The sequence below is a fragment of the Antrostomus carolinensis genome, unplaced genomic scaffold (assembly GCF_000700745.2).
Source record: "Antrostomus carolinensis isolate BGI_N321 unplaced genomic scaffold, ASM70074v2 scaffold9375, whole genome shotgun sequence".
NCBI lineage: Eukaryota > Metazoa > Chordata > Aves > Caprimulgiformes > Caprimulgidae > Antrostomus > Antrostomus carolinensis.
In genome coordinates this window covers 11,089-26,868 of record NW_010318401.1, presented here as the reverse complement: position 1 = coordinate 26,868, position 15,780 = coordinate 11,089, and the positions used below count along the sequence as shown (strand labels likewise).

Sequence of the window (15,780 nt, the reverse complement as noted above, 5' to 3'; positions counted from 1 at the left end):
TTAAATGAGGCAACCCCTTTCATCAGGTAGAAGAGTCTGCTCCATACATTTGCTTTATTCCCCCTAAAACAAATGACTCATAGTTGTGTTTTCATCAAGGCAGGCAGCTGCCAAGCACATGGATCCCTTAAGGAGCAAAATTTAATTAGAAGGCATGGGGCAAGAGTATAACAATATAAAAGGAATGGGTTAACGAAGAAGACTGATTATAGCCAGGTTTCTAAAGAGTCATAACCAAGCAAGATGAAGAAATTGAATGCCTCGCAGATTTAAGAAAAAAAGAAAAAAAGAAAAAAAAAGCATGCTCTTTCCATTATTACAAACAGTATTAAAAAAACAGATTTCCTTTGTGATGCTAAATACATCTAAAGGTTTTTCTCAAAAGGGAAGGTGAATACTGGACATGGAACAGAGAAAGCAGAAAATTCATTTGTTATGGCAACTTGAAGCATGTAAGCTTTTCTCTGCAAAACTCTGTGGAAGAGCATCCATAGTAATAAATTTACTCCTTAACCCTGAGAAATGTATGAACAAAGCCACAGCAATATTTTAAACTGTGCTTTTATGAGGACAAAAATGACATAGCCTTCTCCTCATGGTAGGTAGTAAGGATTTCTTCCTTGACTGGACAGTGAGAACATGCAGTGGCTCTTGGAAACCATGTAGCATCTGTGACCTGTGAGGGACCAGGGTGGCTGAAGCTTTACAATTCGTATGAAGCAACCTGAAAAGGGGTTAAAGCATGTCTCCATTCCAGGCTAGCTCCCATCATCATTATAGTACAATGAAGATCGTATGTTGTGGAAATTAGCAGAGGGTTGTGGGTTTTTTCCCTTCCTCCTTGATGAGGGTTTACTTCTGCTGCAGGACCCCTGCTCTTCCAGCAACTGCACTCTTTTTCAGCCCAATCCTGAGAGAAATTGGAGGCAGGTCCCAGTTCAGGTGTGTTTTCCATACTGTGGCAGGGAATCCTCTTCATTACAGTGTTGACTGATGTTAAATGTGAGCATCTCTGTAGCTGTTTCTGCCTTAAGTAGGCAAAAATTCAGGGAAAATTGTGCTCTGCTGTCAATTAGGGCTATTACCTCTTCATTAAATTCTCCTCCAGAAACTCAGGGAGGTGCATGCAGCAGGGAAAACAAGGAATGACATGAAAAATCTCCCCATACAGATAACTATCAGAAAGGATGCAGCAGCATTCACTTAAATGTTCACAAAAGGGAAATTTTATCCAGCTTCTAACAAGTCTTGGGCAAAATTTTAGCCCAAGCAGTAAACATTTTGCAAAGCTTTGCAAAGCTTTGAAACTGGGGAGGGATCTGCTGCTTGAGACAGGCAACGCAGTCAGGGCACCGTTAGCTCTGATGAAAAGAGCTGTGCTCAGCTGCAGCTGTTTTCTTGCTGCAAAGCCCCTTCTCCCAGTCCCAGGTCATAGAGACAAGAGGCAGGAATTTGTATCATGCTATTTGTTCAGTAGCTTTCCAGAGCAGAAAGGTGGTGTATATATATATATTTTTTTTATTACTCTCCCTGTAACTCATATAGCTTGAATAAGTGGAGCATGAGCCTGAGGCATTTGAAAGCAGAGTGTGTTTGGTTTTGAGGCTTTCGTGCTTGTTGCAATCTGTAGTTGAACAGTGAGTTAATAATTAAAGGGAAGGAGGGAAGGAAAACTAGGGAAGCCAGTGGCCATAGCGCTTGGTGCAGCACCTGTGTCTCTGTGCAAATGCCATTCGTCCCTGCGTGTTCCTGCCTGGAGGTCTCCCCTTCTTCCTCCTCTGCTCCAGATCTTTCTCCCTCTGTCACAGGTCTTGCCCCATTCTGGGAGGCGAGGCAATATTTGTGGGAGGCCAAAGGCAGAGAATAACAAAATCAGGTTTCTTGACCAGCAAGCTGCCAAGCTTTTACTTTTGGCCTCCCCTCAGCAACCTCATCGCAGGGTGGCTGAGGCAGCGAGGGGTCCCTGTAGCCCCCTGGCCAGTACCCCTGTGCAGCCCCTTGCTGCCCCAGCATCCCAGCTTGGCCAGCCCCAGTGCTGGGTGAGAAATGCCCTCCACACCCTGGCTGGTTGCTGGATCCCTGCCCAGGCCATGCCTGCAGAAACTGCCCCAACTGTAATTTCTTACCTGCCTATATTTATTTTGTCCCTTTTAGGGATACCTGAGTCTTGTCTATATAAACCTTCAATACTACTGAAGAACAATCTGCTTAATATACTTTCATGACTGTAATTAGTTGCTATATCTATAAGGCTTTCAAAAAATCTAATAACCCCCATACTGTCTCTTTTTATTTCCCCCCCTGACTGGCTTTGCTTGCTATTTGTCTCTGTCCATCTCCTTTCTTCTGAGCAGAGCTTTGAGCCCTGGCTGGGGTGCCTGCTCCTAGGGCTGCCAGAACACTGCACCAGTACACATAAAACCAAGGACAACATGTTTGGCTATTAAAATCCTACCTCAGTTCCATAAATCCTGGAATATTACGTAGACAATACTTTTGTCCAAATACTTTTCTCCCTCTGTTTCTGGAGCATGCTTGTGCCTAGGTGTGAGGCTCCTCCTGAACCACTCACAAGCTTCCCAATGTTGCTGCCTCACTGTTGCAATGCCACAGTCCTGATTTGGATGCAAAACCCTACACAAACAAAAGCTAAACAAGCCAGACAATTGGACTTGCTCCCTAATCCTTCAGGGAGGGATTGGCAACCACAGCCATCTGCCCCACTGTCCTGGCTCTGCCTTGCAGCCTGCCCAGGCTGCCCCACCACAGGCTGCAGACCTCCAAAATCAGATGACAGAGTCAGCAAATGCAGCAGGAGTCTGCAGTTCCTGGCCTTGCTTGGACAAGAGGAGCAAATAATGCAGGTTACGTGCGAGGGTTTTTCCAGCCTTTTAAAAGTTTTGGAACGGAGACAATCGGAGCAAGCGACTGGTCTGCACCACCAGTATGTCAGTCTTGTAGAACAGGTCTCCCAACCTTGGTTTCTGCTTGGAAGTGGCATGGCCTATGTGTTCTCTTCTGTTTTTAATCTTCTGGGATTGGGTTGTTTAGGGTTTTTTTGGAAATGTAAAGGTCACCTTTGAAACCTAATAATCTTAAACCAAGATGTATCATTCTCAATGTAAAAATTTGTAATATACAAATAGTTTTGCCTTGAGCATGCATCTTGGGGAGGCAGTTTTTTTCAGTATCTTTTACTTCACTTTTATTTTTTGTGAGTAAATGTTGGGTTTTAGTAGATCTATTGCCACTTGTATTTTGTAAGTAGAATATTTATTAACAGAGAGAGATTGTCCAATTTGAAAAATCCACTGTAGTATAATCCCTTGGACTAAAAGCTGTTGGAACCATTAAATATTGTATGTATTTTGGGTATTTACTTGTTGTATCCCATAGTTTAAATAAGTTAAAAATAAAAAAAGGAGGCAGTCCTATTTTTATGCAGCTGACAGTGTTCCTGCCACACAAAGCTCAATGAGTGGTGGTTAATAGCTGACACAAAGTTGAACAGTAAGCTTTCTTAACTAATGACTAGTCTGAACTCCACAGCGTACTTTTCAAATATCAGCTATGATTATTGTTTCAGAAATAACTTATCCTGCTGGGCATGGAGGAAGATAATTTCAGAGTACTTCACAAGCCTGTTGAAGTTGGCAACTGATAGGCTTGTCTAATGCTGGGGAGGTGTCCCAAGGCATCAAAGTGCCGTGAGAAGGCAATTTAAATAGCACGAGGGCGAGTTATAATGCAGAGGGGAAAGAAAACTGTATGTGCTTGGTCACTGGTGTGCTGTACCCCAATGTCCGTGTGCAGTGGGGCCAGCAGTGAGCACCCTGGGGCAGTGGTGTGGGCACCTGGCCATGCAGCCCACAGGGTGCACTGGCCACCAGCACAGGGATGGAGCATCCTGCAGCCGTGCCCTGGGACCTGCTTGGGGACACCACCAGGCCCTGGGAGGGGGACAGCCACCTTGGGCATGTCCCTGTGCGATCACTGCTGGGTGTTTCATCCCTAATTGGGAGCTGCCAGCCTTTGGTGCAGTATTACCCTAGTCCTGTATTACCCTAGATAGTGGAGAGATGAAAGAATTTAGCTTGTTCTAAGCAGAGCTCCCTCTTGGTTATTGTGACTTGACATTCATAAATCAAAGCCAATTAACTTTCTCCCCTGATTTCAATGTAGGATCCTCTGCACTGACAATGCTTTTAAACATTTCTGTATAAGCCCATAATGACTTTGTGTGGGTAAGTGCTCATGAGCTCTGAGTCTGCTCTGAAGTAAGGTGAAGGCAAATTAGGTTATATCGTAAGTGATCAGTCATACTATTTGCGTATCCATCTGCCTATAAATATCTTTTTCTGTTATTACTAGCAGCAAATTGAGGCTGCAAACACCAGTCACATCTAAACATGTGGGGAAAGCTGGTGACAAAGTGAATGCAAAGATAGACCTTAGCTTCATGAGCCTAAGTGTAAGATACCTCATTTTCTTTTTGATTACCTCATCTGTGACATCCTAGTGTGTCTCTGCATCTCTGGGGCCGCCCGCTGCTGAGCAAAGGCTGTGCAGCAGTACTGCTGAGAGCAGCTGGAAATGGCTGTCGTCACCTGCCTGCTACTGAGCATGGGTACAGCCAAGGAGGTTTGGGGGTGTGAGGCATGTTTGGTTTCCAGTGTGGTGGTTTTAAATACCTGTCCAAAGTGAGAACGTGACCTGCAGTTGCTGTGCGTGCAGTCCAGCCGTGTTACTCTGCTCACAGGTGAGAGACCTTACACAAAGATCTCCTTCCAGCATTTGCATCTTTTTGCAGAGCAGCACATTTACTGCTCCAGTTCACACTTTGCCGAATCAGGACCTAAAGGAGCACCTAAGGCAGTGAATAATCTGAGGCCTGGACATGCTACATCCAAGGCATCATGCAGAGCGTGCACACCCACTGTTCACTCTGCCAGGACAGGGCAACAGAGAGTTCCCTTTCCCAAGAGATTTATTTGCTTGGCTTCTGAACAGGCAGGCTGCACTGATGCACGCACCAAGTAACTTGGAGAAAGTCACTCACGGTCTTGTGTCACAGTATTAAGAAAGGGATTATACAACCTTGTGAGCCTGCAAGAGTAGCTGAAAGGATGAGGAACTGGGTTAGAAGACCCAGGAAGACACAGCTATAGTTCTAATTCCACCTCCTCAAATCAGGGATGATGCAGGGATGATAAAAACTTTGAAGTGTTTTTCTTCAGGGGTAGGGAAGAAAGTTTATTCTCTTGCAAAAAATGCTACAAAAGTATGCCAAGAGTGAGTCTGGGCTATCTTCTCCCCTCCCTCCTTCCCCTCCCAGAAAGGGCCATCTCCCATGGGACTGGGAGAGCAGCCAGGACCTGCTCAGTGTGGGTGCGGAGGGTAATGTTGAACTTCATTATTGTTTGGAACAGATTTAACTGGGTGAGCTTCCCAGCCCAGCCACAAAGCTTATCAGACCAGAAGCCTTTCCCCAGGGCAGGAAAATTGTACTTTGTGTAGCCCAGTCAGACCAGATACTTGAAAGGTTACTGCTAAGAAAAAGAAATCATGCCTGATGAACCTAAGCATTGTCTTTCACCGGTCACAGCAGTGCCTGTCAAAACATAAAACCTGACAAGTGCTGAAAACTCCTCACTATGTATAAATTGATTATGGGATCGAGCAGATGCAAAGGGAATGTGAATTGCTTGCAATCCCGAGCTGTTAACCCAGAAACACTGACTTGGGCTTGATGCCTGGTCTTGAATCAGTTGACAGGCAATAATAAGCAACAATCTAGCTCCACTGACACCTTTCAGGGCTGATGATTTAATGAATTACAGGGATGTAGTTCAAGGATAAGGACATCTTCCTGAATGGAACAAGATTAAAATGAGCAGCATGGAAACAGCTGTGGAAACAGCTGGCTAAAGAAGCAGGTGTCACTGATATATTTTGGGGTCTCCAAACACTGGTCTTCCAACTGAAAGCTTAGTTGCTGCAAAGCTATGCATAGCACTAGTTTCCAAAAATTAATCCAAGGCAGTGTGTTTTTGGGCTTTTAGAAGCATTAGCCCCCAGCTGTAAGGATGCAGTGATCCGGGTGGTTATCTGTGACTGAGAAAAGATTTCATGCACATGTTGTTTTTCCCATGGCAGAACACCATCACAGAAGAAGAAGTTCAGAGGATGAAGGAACAATTCATGTCTGCCTACAATATCACCACAGATGGACGCTTGCAAATCCAAGAGGTATCTCTCCTCAACCCCAGCCCGGGATTTCTTGTACAGAAAGAGGGAGAATTAGGACCTAGAGCAGACCTGGGAGATATGGGAGATAGAGCCTGGGTGGGGAGGTGAGTCATGGAATACTGCATTAGCCAGATCTCTTGATTTGGGTTTTATTTCCAAGATAACAACATGCCCAGCTGGGTCAGCAGCCACCTAAGTTTTTTCATGTCTTTACTTTCATAGTTTATGTTTGTTTTGGGGCTTTTTTATGCATTCTTTTTTCCAGCTTGCAAATATAATCTTGCCGGATGATGAGAACTTTCTTCTGCTTTTCCGACGGGAAACTCCCTTGGACAACAGCGTGGAATTCATGCGGGTCTGTATCTCCATATTATCTCTTCCCCTTGCACATCAAAAGATTCTTCAATATGTACACTTCCATCTCCTGTAGAACATAGCATGGGAAATATGTGGTTATTGTGGAAGCAAAACATGTTCTGATCTGTTCAGGTAGAGAAGGTTATACTGTTTTATCCTGGCAGAGTGTGGGGTAGAAATCTCCATAAGCTGGGCCAGCTGAGGAGCACAAACCCATAAGGTTTCCTTAACCATGCCCAACCTCCCTCACTCTCTGTCCTTAAGTATCTCAGCACAGAATTTCAATTTTTTCAAGACTGCTTGCAGTTAATTTTGTTTCACACCCTAACTGGGAACTTCTGCAGATCAATGGCCAGTTGTGTATGGCCTTGACTTTTGCTCAGAGTAACGAGAGAAGCTGCATGTACAAATTAGGTAGGAAACGCGGAGCAGTTTCTTAGTCTTTTCTTCCTTTTGTAGAGAGTATGTCTGCATTAAATATGTGATAGCAGCATGTCACATGTACAGCATCCAAATATGAGTAAAAGCTATTGTGTGGAAAGTTTATTTTATTTTGTCTACAGTTAGTTAAATATTGGATAATGCAACAGCTTGTTCATTATGGAAGTCCTGATTTTAATCTTTATGATCTATCACCCGAGCAGATGAATAATTGCACTATTTATGCAGTTGTATCAATCTATGTCCATTCAGATCTGGCGCAGTTACGATGCTGATAGCAGTGGATTTATTTCAGCTGGCGAGCTCAAAGTAAGTTATTCTAACAAGTCTGTGTGGGCTTGACCTACAGCTCACTGGTGTGGACAGGAACCTTTCCACCAGCTTTACCAATTTGCTGCCTTCTTGTGTGGTTGATGAATGGCATTCCTAGGTTGTTCATGGCAAGTTTAAGGACTGGGGATCCTCTAGCCTTCTGGCACAGCTGCAGGGACCCTGTCAGGAAGGACAGAATCATAGAATCATAGAATTGCTTTGGTTGGAAAAGACCTTTAAGAACATTGTGTCCAACCATAAACCTAACACTGCCAAGTCCACCTCTAAACTATGTCCCTAAGCACCATATCTACACATCTTTTTTTTAACACCTCCAGGGATGGTGACCCAGCCGCTTGCCTGGGCAGCCTGTTCCAATGCTTGACAACCCCTTCAGTGAAGAAATTTTTCCTAATATCCAACCTAAACCTCCCCTGACACAACTTGAGGTCATTTTCTCTTGTCCTATCGCTTGTTACCTGGGAGAAGAGACTGACCCCCACCTTGCTACAACCTCTTTTCATGTAGTTGTAGACAGTAATTAAGGTCTCCCCTCCTTTTCTCCAGGCTAAACAACTCCAGTTCCCTCAGCTGTTCCTCAGAGGACTTGTGCTCCAGGCCCTTCACCAGCTTTATTACTATTCTTTGGACACACTCTAGCACCTCAGTGTCCTTGTAGCGAGGGGCCCAAAACTGAACACAGTACTTGAGGTGCGGCCTCACCAGTGCCAAGTATGGGGGGATGATCACCTCCCTTGTCCTGCTGGCCACACTATTTCTAGTGGATGGTGTAGGCCTTCTTGGCCACCTGGGCATGCTGCTGGCTCATATTCAGCCGGTTATTGACCAGTACCCCCAGGTCCTTTTCTGCCTGGCAGCTTTCCAGCCACTCTTCCCCAAGCCTTCATTCTGCTCCCTGTCTCACAGCTCATGGGGCTGAGTACCCAGAGAACAATGGGCCTTACCATTAAAGACCGAGGCAAAGAAGGCATTAAGTACCTCAGCCTTTTCCTTATCCTTTGTCACTGTTTTCCCCCTCATATCTGATAAAGGATGTAGATTCTCCTTAGCCCTCCTTTTGCTGCTCATGTACTTAGGGAAACATTTTTTTATTGTCTTTTATAGCAGTAGCCAGATTAAGTTCTAGTTGGGTTTTGGCCCTTCTGATTTTCTCCCTGCATAACCTCATGACATCCTTGTAGTCCTCCTGAGCTGCCTGCCCCTTCTTCCATGGGCGCTAATTCCTGTGTAACCATTCTCGGGCACTTTTGTGGTTTCTAATACATCAGTAACGCTTGTGAATCTGCTGTCGCGCAGATCTCCATCCCCTACCTCCACTGAGGTGGCAGATCTAAGGACCTCACTAGCACACTGTCCCTCAAACATTGGTGTGCCACATCCAGGATTATCTCTAGCAAGTTTGGTTTCACTCCTTTCCCTCTTCAACTCAGGGAGGATGCGCTGCTGTTGTCCTTGCTGTCCTGCTTCCCCCTTGCCTCGTCACATGAACCCACTTCTCTCGGTGCCCCCTGAGCACCCAAGGACCCCCCAAGCACGCCTCAACTTGACTTGGCGCATGTGCCTCTCCCAGCTAAACAGAGCCAAAGACATTGTGTTTTATTAATGGGATTTCTTTATAACCTCTTCCTGAGCCCAGATTTTCTGAACACTGATTTCTCTTTAAAGTTCAGGCTATTGAGGCAGAAACCTGTCCAGAAACCAGCCAGAGACAGACGTCCATCCCTGGGCAGCAGACCTTGCATGGACCTCTTGGCGTGTGGCTCTAGCCTGCACCCCACCAGAGAAATGAATGGATGCTTAAGTGTTTTGCTGAATGGCAAATATTTTTATTTGAGATTGGTTAGCAAATATTGCAGGACTTATGTTATCTTTTGCTTATTTTGTGGGTTGATGATGACTTATTCCAGTATGCGTACTCTGGGGAAATTTGGTTATTTTCTGATTTATTTGAAAAAAAAAGTTTCAACTAAGAATATGTGAACTTTATGTGAAATTGAAGATGCTAGTACTAATCAGGAATGTGAAATTAGGTTCATATAACCCTGCTGAATTTGGATCAAATTTCTTATGGTTATTTCTTGAGTTTACTCTAAAGAATAAACTTTGTCTCTTTCCTTACTACAGGATTTCCTGCGAGATCTCTTTTTGCAGCATAACAAGACGGTTTCTGAAGTAAAGCTGGAAGAATATACTGATACCATGGTACGAAAAGATAGTGTTAATATTGTTTAGATTATAATACTGCCTAAAAATCTCCTTTAGGGCCAATGTCTATAGGGCCATAAATACCCTCTTAAAAGGTCTGTCTTCTCCAAGAGATCCCTGTGGAAGTTAGTACATGCTGCTGCTGTTTCTTTGCACTGCACTGGACATCAGCTGTGAACAGCAATTCATGTATTTTTGCTTTGAGTTGAACTGTTGATTATGAGAAAATAGCTCGACTTTATGCCAAAGCCCTGATCTGTTTAAGAAAAGTAGTTGAGTGCATCCTTCTTCAGGGTACATTCAGCCTCAGCCAGATTTCTGGCTTCTTCCCTCCCTCCCTTCCTCCCTCCCAGCAAATCCTCGGGCTCCCAAGACACACAGGTATCATCTCCTGCACTGCAAAGCCCAGCAAGCCTTGCTGGCTCCCTGCTGTTTCGCTGAAAGGCTGGGAGGTTGAAAGCTTCAACTCTTTCCCTGCCTTATCACAATATAGCTTTTATCCTGCTATCAGCAACATAATATTTGGTGTAAGTTTAGCATCAGTCACCTGAATTTCAGAGCAACTTATTATACCTAACCATCTGAAAACAAGAAAAATAAATCTCACTTCTGATGTCATTCTCAAGGGTATAATTTGAGTTCCACTAGCAGGCATCTACCATTGCAATTTTCTAAATGATTTTCAGATGGGTCTGCCTTGATTCTTGGCACAAAATCTGTGTTTGTACCCAAAGAACAGCTTGGTATGCAAACAAACAAGGAGCTGCTCACGTATTTTGCAGTACCATGTTCTGTATGCAAGATGCATCTGTGCCTAGCAATGTGACCCTTTAGAGCAAAATGAAAAACTGTACCAATACAGAAGAGTGTAGGTTTTTTTCTTATTTATGGGACAGTGAAGGGAGAGGAATGTAAGCTACAGAAATTATTTTCCAAGTGGCAGAGCTTGGAAACAATACAACCCCATAAACTACAGCTGGAACAAAAGCCTTCCTGGTAGTGCTCGCAGGTAGCAAATAGCTTTTATGCTGCTCCATTAAGGTTTCCATCCCCAGTGCCTAATCTCTGATCAGGTGCTGGGGAATCGGTGATCTGAAGCTTGTAGACATTGGGTGGTTCATTTCCTCCAATTTCTTTCCCCTCTCAAGAATTTCCCAAGAAAGATGTGCGATTCCTGCTACCTCAACGCAGCTAGATATCAGTGCAGCCCAGGGCTGAGAGCCAGGAGGTCTGGTTCCTATTCCTATGGTTTTTTATAGATTGGCTTTGTATCTTTGGAGAGACAGTTTATTCTCTACACTACAGGGTAAGATTTGATCTGGGAAAAGGGATGCTTTGTATCTCTGGGGAAATCCACGATCTGAAATGCAGGTCTGGCTTGTGACAACAAAAGTTTGCAAAGCCACGGTGCCAAAAGAATCAGGGATGTTAATGGTTATTAGAAAATGAGAATATGGCAAATTATTTTTTTTCCTTGCAGTTATTTGCTGTAAACTGAAGATCAAGTGAATAAGCATACTTGATCCCAAAAGCTAAGGCAGGGTATGAAATTACAACACGTGTGCGATATCCTGTAGTAAAATAGAGGATATGAATTCTGTACGTCACGGCAAAGTATCCACATGGACAGCATCTCTACAGTAGCAGATGCGCTGCATGAAGCAATTGCATGGGAGCTTCTCTGTAGTAGGAGGGAAAAATGACAAGGAGGGAAGAAAGATTCAGTCTTACATTGGCAGTGCTGGATTAAAAAGGGAGAAGTGAGTCGAGGAGCCAAGAGCAAAGGTATGACGTCAAGGCCCAGGGCAATGAGAGCTCTTTACTTTCTCTCTCTGCTTTCCAGTTGGAGTGGGGAGCTGCAGAAATGCAGAGTCCCAATGGGACTCTGCCACCATCACCACTGTCTGGAAAACAGGGAGACAGTGGCCCTTACGTTTAATTCCTGTGGTTTTCACAGACTTTCTCTTGTATCATTAACAACCAGCAGCACCAATCCCTTTACTGCAGAGTGGAAATACTTACATTTCTTTCTCCTATTCCTTTGCTCCCATGCTTTTCTCTGTTTAGAGTGCAAGGTCTTCAGGACAAGGACCTGTTTCTGCTGCACACAGCTACAGAGTCTCTCAGGATGGTCCATCTATCCTACTCAGCTTTCAAGTGCCACTGTAATAATATTCAGTTGAAATAAGCTGTGTCTTGAAGAGCTGTAAACCCATCTGTAAACCCAGGACTTGACAGATCTCTGCCCTCTTTTCTGTACATCTGCAGCTGGCTGCACACATCTTAAGCAATCACTGATATACTGAGTGGATCCTAGAGCCTTCTGGAGATAGGGATAAAGGAGAAAAGATAGAAACTATCATCTTAAAGAAACTAGCCAATTTACAATGCTGTGCTGGGTATCTGCAGCTTTAGCTTGTGAGATGTGTGAGTAGATAGCACACTGACCAGGGCTTGCTAAATGCTTGACGCTTACTTATATGTGCCACACTTGCTGCAGCATAAGTCAGGGGAAGCAGAAAATCCCATTTAAGCTCAAACTTCATTTCTGAAGATCAAAACCAAGAGAACTCAGGAGCCTGCAGGCTTTTGAAAACCCCAGCAGATAATGCCTTGGTCTTTTAGGAACCAAAATACTCTTAGAAATCCTGCACTAAATGGCTCATCTAGATTACACAGGCAATCTGGTCAGGCAGAGCGCTGAGCTTTTGTCATGAGGGTAAAGTGCTGGCCACAGGGTCTTCCCATCACTCTGCAAAAGCCTTTGTGCCCCTGTCCTTCCCTAAGGAAAGAGGCCATAGGCAGTCCTGCAGCTTGGGCATGTTCCTGTTATACACCCTCAATAACTTCGTATGCACTGGCCAATTTTAGTTACAGCTGTCGGGTATAGATGCTTCCGATGTATTTATTTGTGAGAATAGCAGGTCAGGCAAGAGCCAACTCTTCCCAGAGAAGGTGTAAAAGCAGGCTTTAGTGACTCCACTGATCACAGAACTATTTATTTTGGTTGCTTACTTCTCTCCTTGTCTCTGTCATGGAAAATAACTCAGATTTTTAATCCTGTATTGCTCTTCAAAGCACACGTGTTTGTCATACCCTGGTGTTTCAGTGGCCTTTTTTACAACACTGGACCAGGAAAGCAGAGATGCTTCCTTTGCTGAATTCAAAGCCAATGGCAGTTTTGATTTTGCACTTAGAAAAAACTTATTCTACAAACCCAACTCTTATGCTCTGTGGGTTCAGAGTGCATGGGCTACATTCAAACAAACAGAGCTGAGACTTCCCTGGTGCAGTGCCATTAAAATGTCAGTGAATTAATTTGTGCAAACACTTTAAAACACGGGGTAGCTTGACAGTAAAATAAATGCATCATTTTATAAAGCATACTGCTGGATGCAACAAAGCTTTTAGTAAAACTGAGTGCTGTTTAAATGTGCCAGACCTTATCCTTAACCACACTGAGATATTTCATATCAGCCTGGCAGCATAAATATACCTTTCAAGAGTGTAAACTGAAAATCCATCGAGTTTAATGTATCAAGATTGTGTGTAAAGGCAAAAGTTTAAATTAGAAACAACCTTATAATGATTCCAAATATCTACTTCTCCTGTGATATACGCTTTGTCATACAGGTTGGGTACCCTCTGTCATTCTGTGTGTACTTCTGTACACAATTAGCAGATCAGATCAATGCTTTAAATTTGAAAGTTTAATTAGTAAACATTTCCCCAGGCTTTTCCTGAGTAAAGCAGCTCAAGATTGCCTTGTAGTGGGCATGCATGAGCTCCAGTTGTCCAGATAATAGGATTAGGTCTATCTTATTAGCTGTGGTACCTGAACTAATTCAGTGAACACTATTCCATCTTCCCTACATGTTTTCCACCTTCACGTGGAAGTCACTAGACAATAATTAGTTCGGCCTAGCTCTTCCAGCCAGACTTTTCTTTCTGTTGACTGGTGTGGGCAATTAAAATATTGCATATGTTTGAAAATTTTATTCAGGATACTTGTTGCAGAAAAACAGGAAACAATTTGAAAACACAAAGATTCTCTCATGGTATTGCAAAAGCAGAGCTGATTGAAGGATGTCAGAGAGGGGAGCTCGTTAGCTGTAAGTAGACATAGTCAACCACTGAAAGTTTAGTGTTAAGCTCAAAGAGAGGGTGCAAACAAAGCAAATTGACTGGGAATGTTGCTTTTTATTAATCATTCCACTAAGGAAAGTTTTATCTTTGCAGTTAAATGTATTTTAATAGGGGCTGTGCTACTGTAGAATATTGCAAAAGGTTCAAAAATTGATAGAATTGAAAACCACCAGCTCAGAAAATTTATAATGAAGCAGAAGACTTTCACATCTAAACCATCACCTCTCAACTAGCCCATTTCATTAAGGGTTCACAAAGTGCTTCAACCTCCTGGCTATTTTTGACTTCTGAAACTGTGAAAACATGCTGTACCCACAAAGTAGAGCAGATGCAGGGCAGGTGGGACACTCAAAGTCCCAAGATAAGAACAGCTACGCTAAGTAGCTTATTAATTTATTTATTCTGTGGAAAAGGAGATGAGACTTGAGATGTTTCACTGAAAAGGAGATTTGTGGCTTGTCTCAGACAGGCCTACATGAAATGAAAAATGGACCCTAAGTCTGCCTCTTGGGTTGGGAACCACCAGGTCTGTTCTGGTCCCAACAAGTTCTGGTCTGAACTCCTCCCAAAAGCTCTGTGCGTTTGCTTTCCTGAGGCATCACAGAGGGGAAAACATACCTGAATCTGAAGTCTAGGCTGCAATACTGGCTTTCATTCTCAAGAGGGTAATTCTGAGATGCACAGAGAATGGGAGAAAATAAAAAACACTTCCAGAATTCAGAAGTGTGTAGGAGAATTTGGGTGAAGTTCAAGGAGTGCTAAAGGCAATAAGTTTTAGTGTGTTTTGGTAAGGACGTTGTATCTTTGCATGAAGAAAAGACTAGTGCAGTACCTTTAGCCAGAGCTGCCCTGCCCTGGGCAGCAGAGTTCCTGAGAGCTTCTCCCCACACTTCCCATCAAATACTATCCTCTCCCACCACACCAGGCGTGTCACTTTATGGTGACTTCTTACAGACTATGTGGGTAACTAATGCTCCTCGGTGGCCTAAATTGAGTGACATTTTCAAAAGCACTTAAGTTCCTGTAGGGCCCAGGGACTATGATATTCCCACCACCCAAAGCCAGCTACTTTCTCTAGCTGGCTGAGTAGGAGTTGTCTTCATAAGTTTCCATTGTGACATATTTTTCCGAGGAAGCTGGATGTTGCAAAGCCACCTGCAGTGGAGAGTCTGCGAAAGTGAGGCAGTAGGGATATCTCCCTCTCTCCTCATGCAACAAACCAAACTGGATAGACACTGATGTCCCATTTGGAGAGAGGCTTTTAAAATCTTATCTGGGATTATTTATTTCTAGAAGAAACATTAACCATTTTCTATTGCCTGCAGAATATCTCCTCTATCAGCCAGGAACTGAAAGCTCAGGTTTGTCTCTCTGATGGCAGTGGGAAGCTGTTGTTACAAGGACATTTCTTGGTGGCACCAGTGAAGGCAGCTCCTGCTGTCATCCCTTCCTTCAGCCTTGTCCTGTTGTGGCCTCAGCAGAGACCAGGGAAAAATCCCATATTGCAGTGGAATAACTAATGGAGCAGAAGGCAGGATGGAAGAAGTTAGATGAGCTGGAGAGGGATAACTTGGACAGATGCAGCCTGAGAGAAGTCCTCAGGATGGCTTGGCAGCTTTATTCATCTCTCCAGCTCCAGGGCAAAGAAAGATTCAGAGGTCTTTCTTCTGTCATTTAGTGACTTTGCACAGAGTGAACACTCAGTAGAGGCCAGTGAAACAGGAAAGTGGCGTTCCTTGTGCCACAGAACACCTACATGGCTCTCAGGATGTGATTTTTTTCCAAAGATCTCAATATGAGCCTTGAGTCGTTCATAGGAGTTTTATACTGGGCCTTCTCCAGCAGGTGTACAATTAATTACACTGAAGATTTGTAGCCACCTTGTTACTTATAACCATTAAATAAGCAAATTAGATTAATGAAGGAAAGATTAAAGCCTATTCCATTACTGACAAAGAATGGCAACCCATCTTAGTAAAATATGAATCCTTCCCCTCCCTACAATGTGGAATACATTTTTTCTAGAACTTTGAGCCATGAGTTATTCAG

At 43.7% G+C, this 15,780-nt stretch overlaps 1 protein-coding gene across 1 annotated transcript in view; it reads left to right on the top strand.

Moving 5' to 3' along the window:
- The window catches only part of SCGN (secretagogin, EF-hand calcium binding protein), a 26,961-nt gene that overhangs the window by 6,460 nt on the left and 4,721 nt on the right, over positions 1–15,780 (top strand). Inside the window, exons 2-5 of the mRNA XM_010168884.2 lie at positions 6,157–6,249; positions 6,515–6,604; positions 7,300–7,356; positions 9,505–9,582. Of these exons, the coding sequence (XP_010167186.2) occupies positions 6,157–6,249; positions 6,515–6,604; positions 7,300–7,356; positions 9,505–9,582 (318 nt within the window). The remainder of the gene's footprint in view (positions 1–6,156; positions 6,250–6,514; positions 6,605–7,299; positions 7,357–9,504; positions 9,583–15,780) is intronic.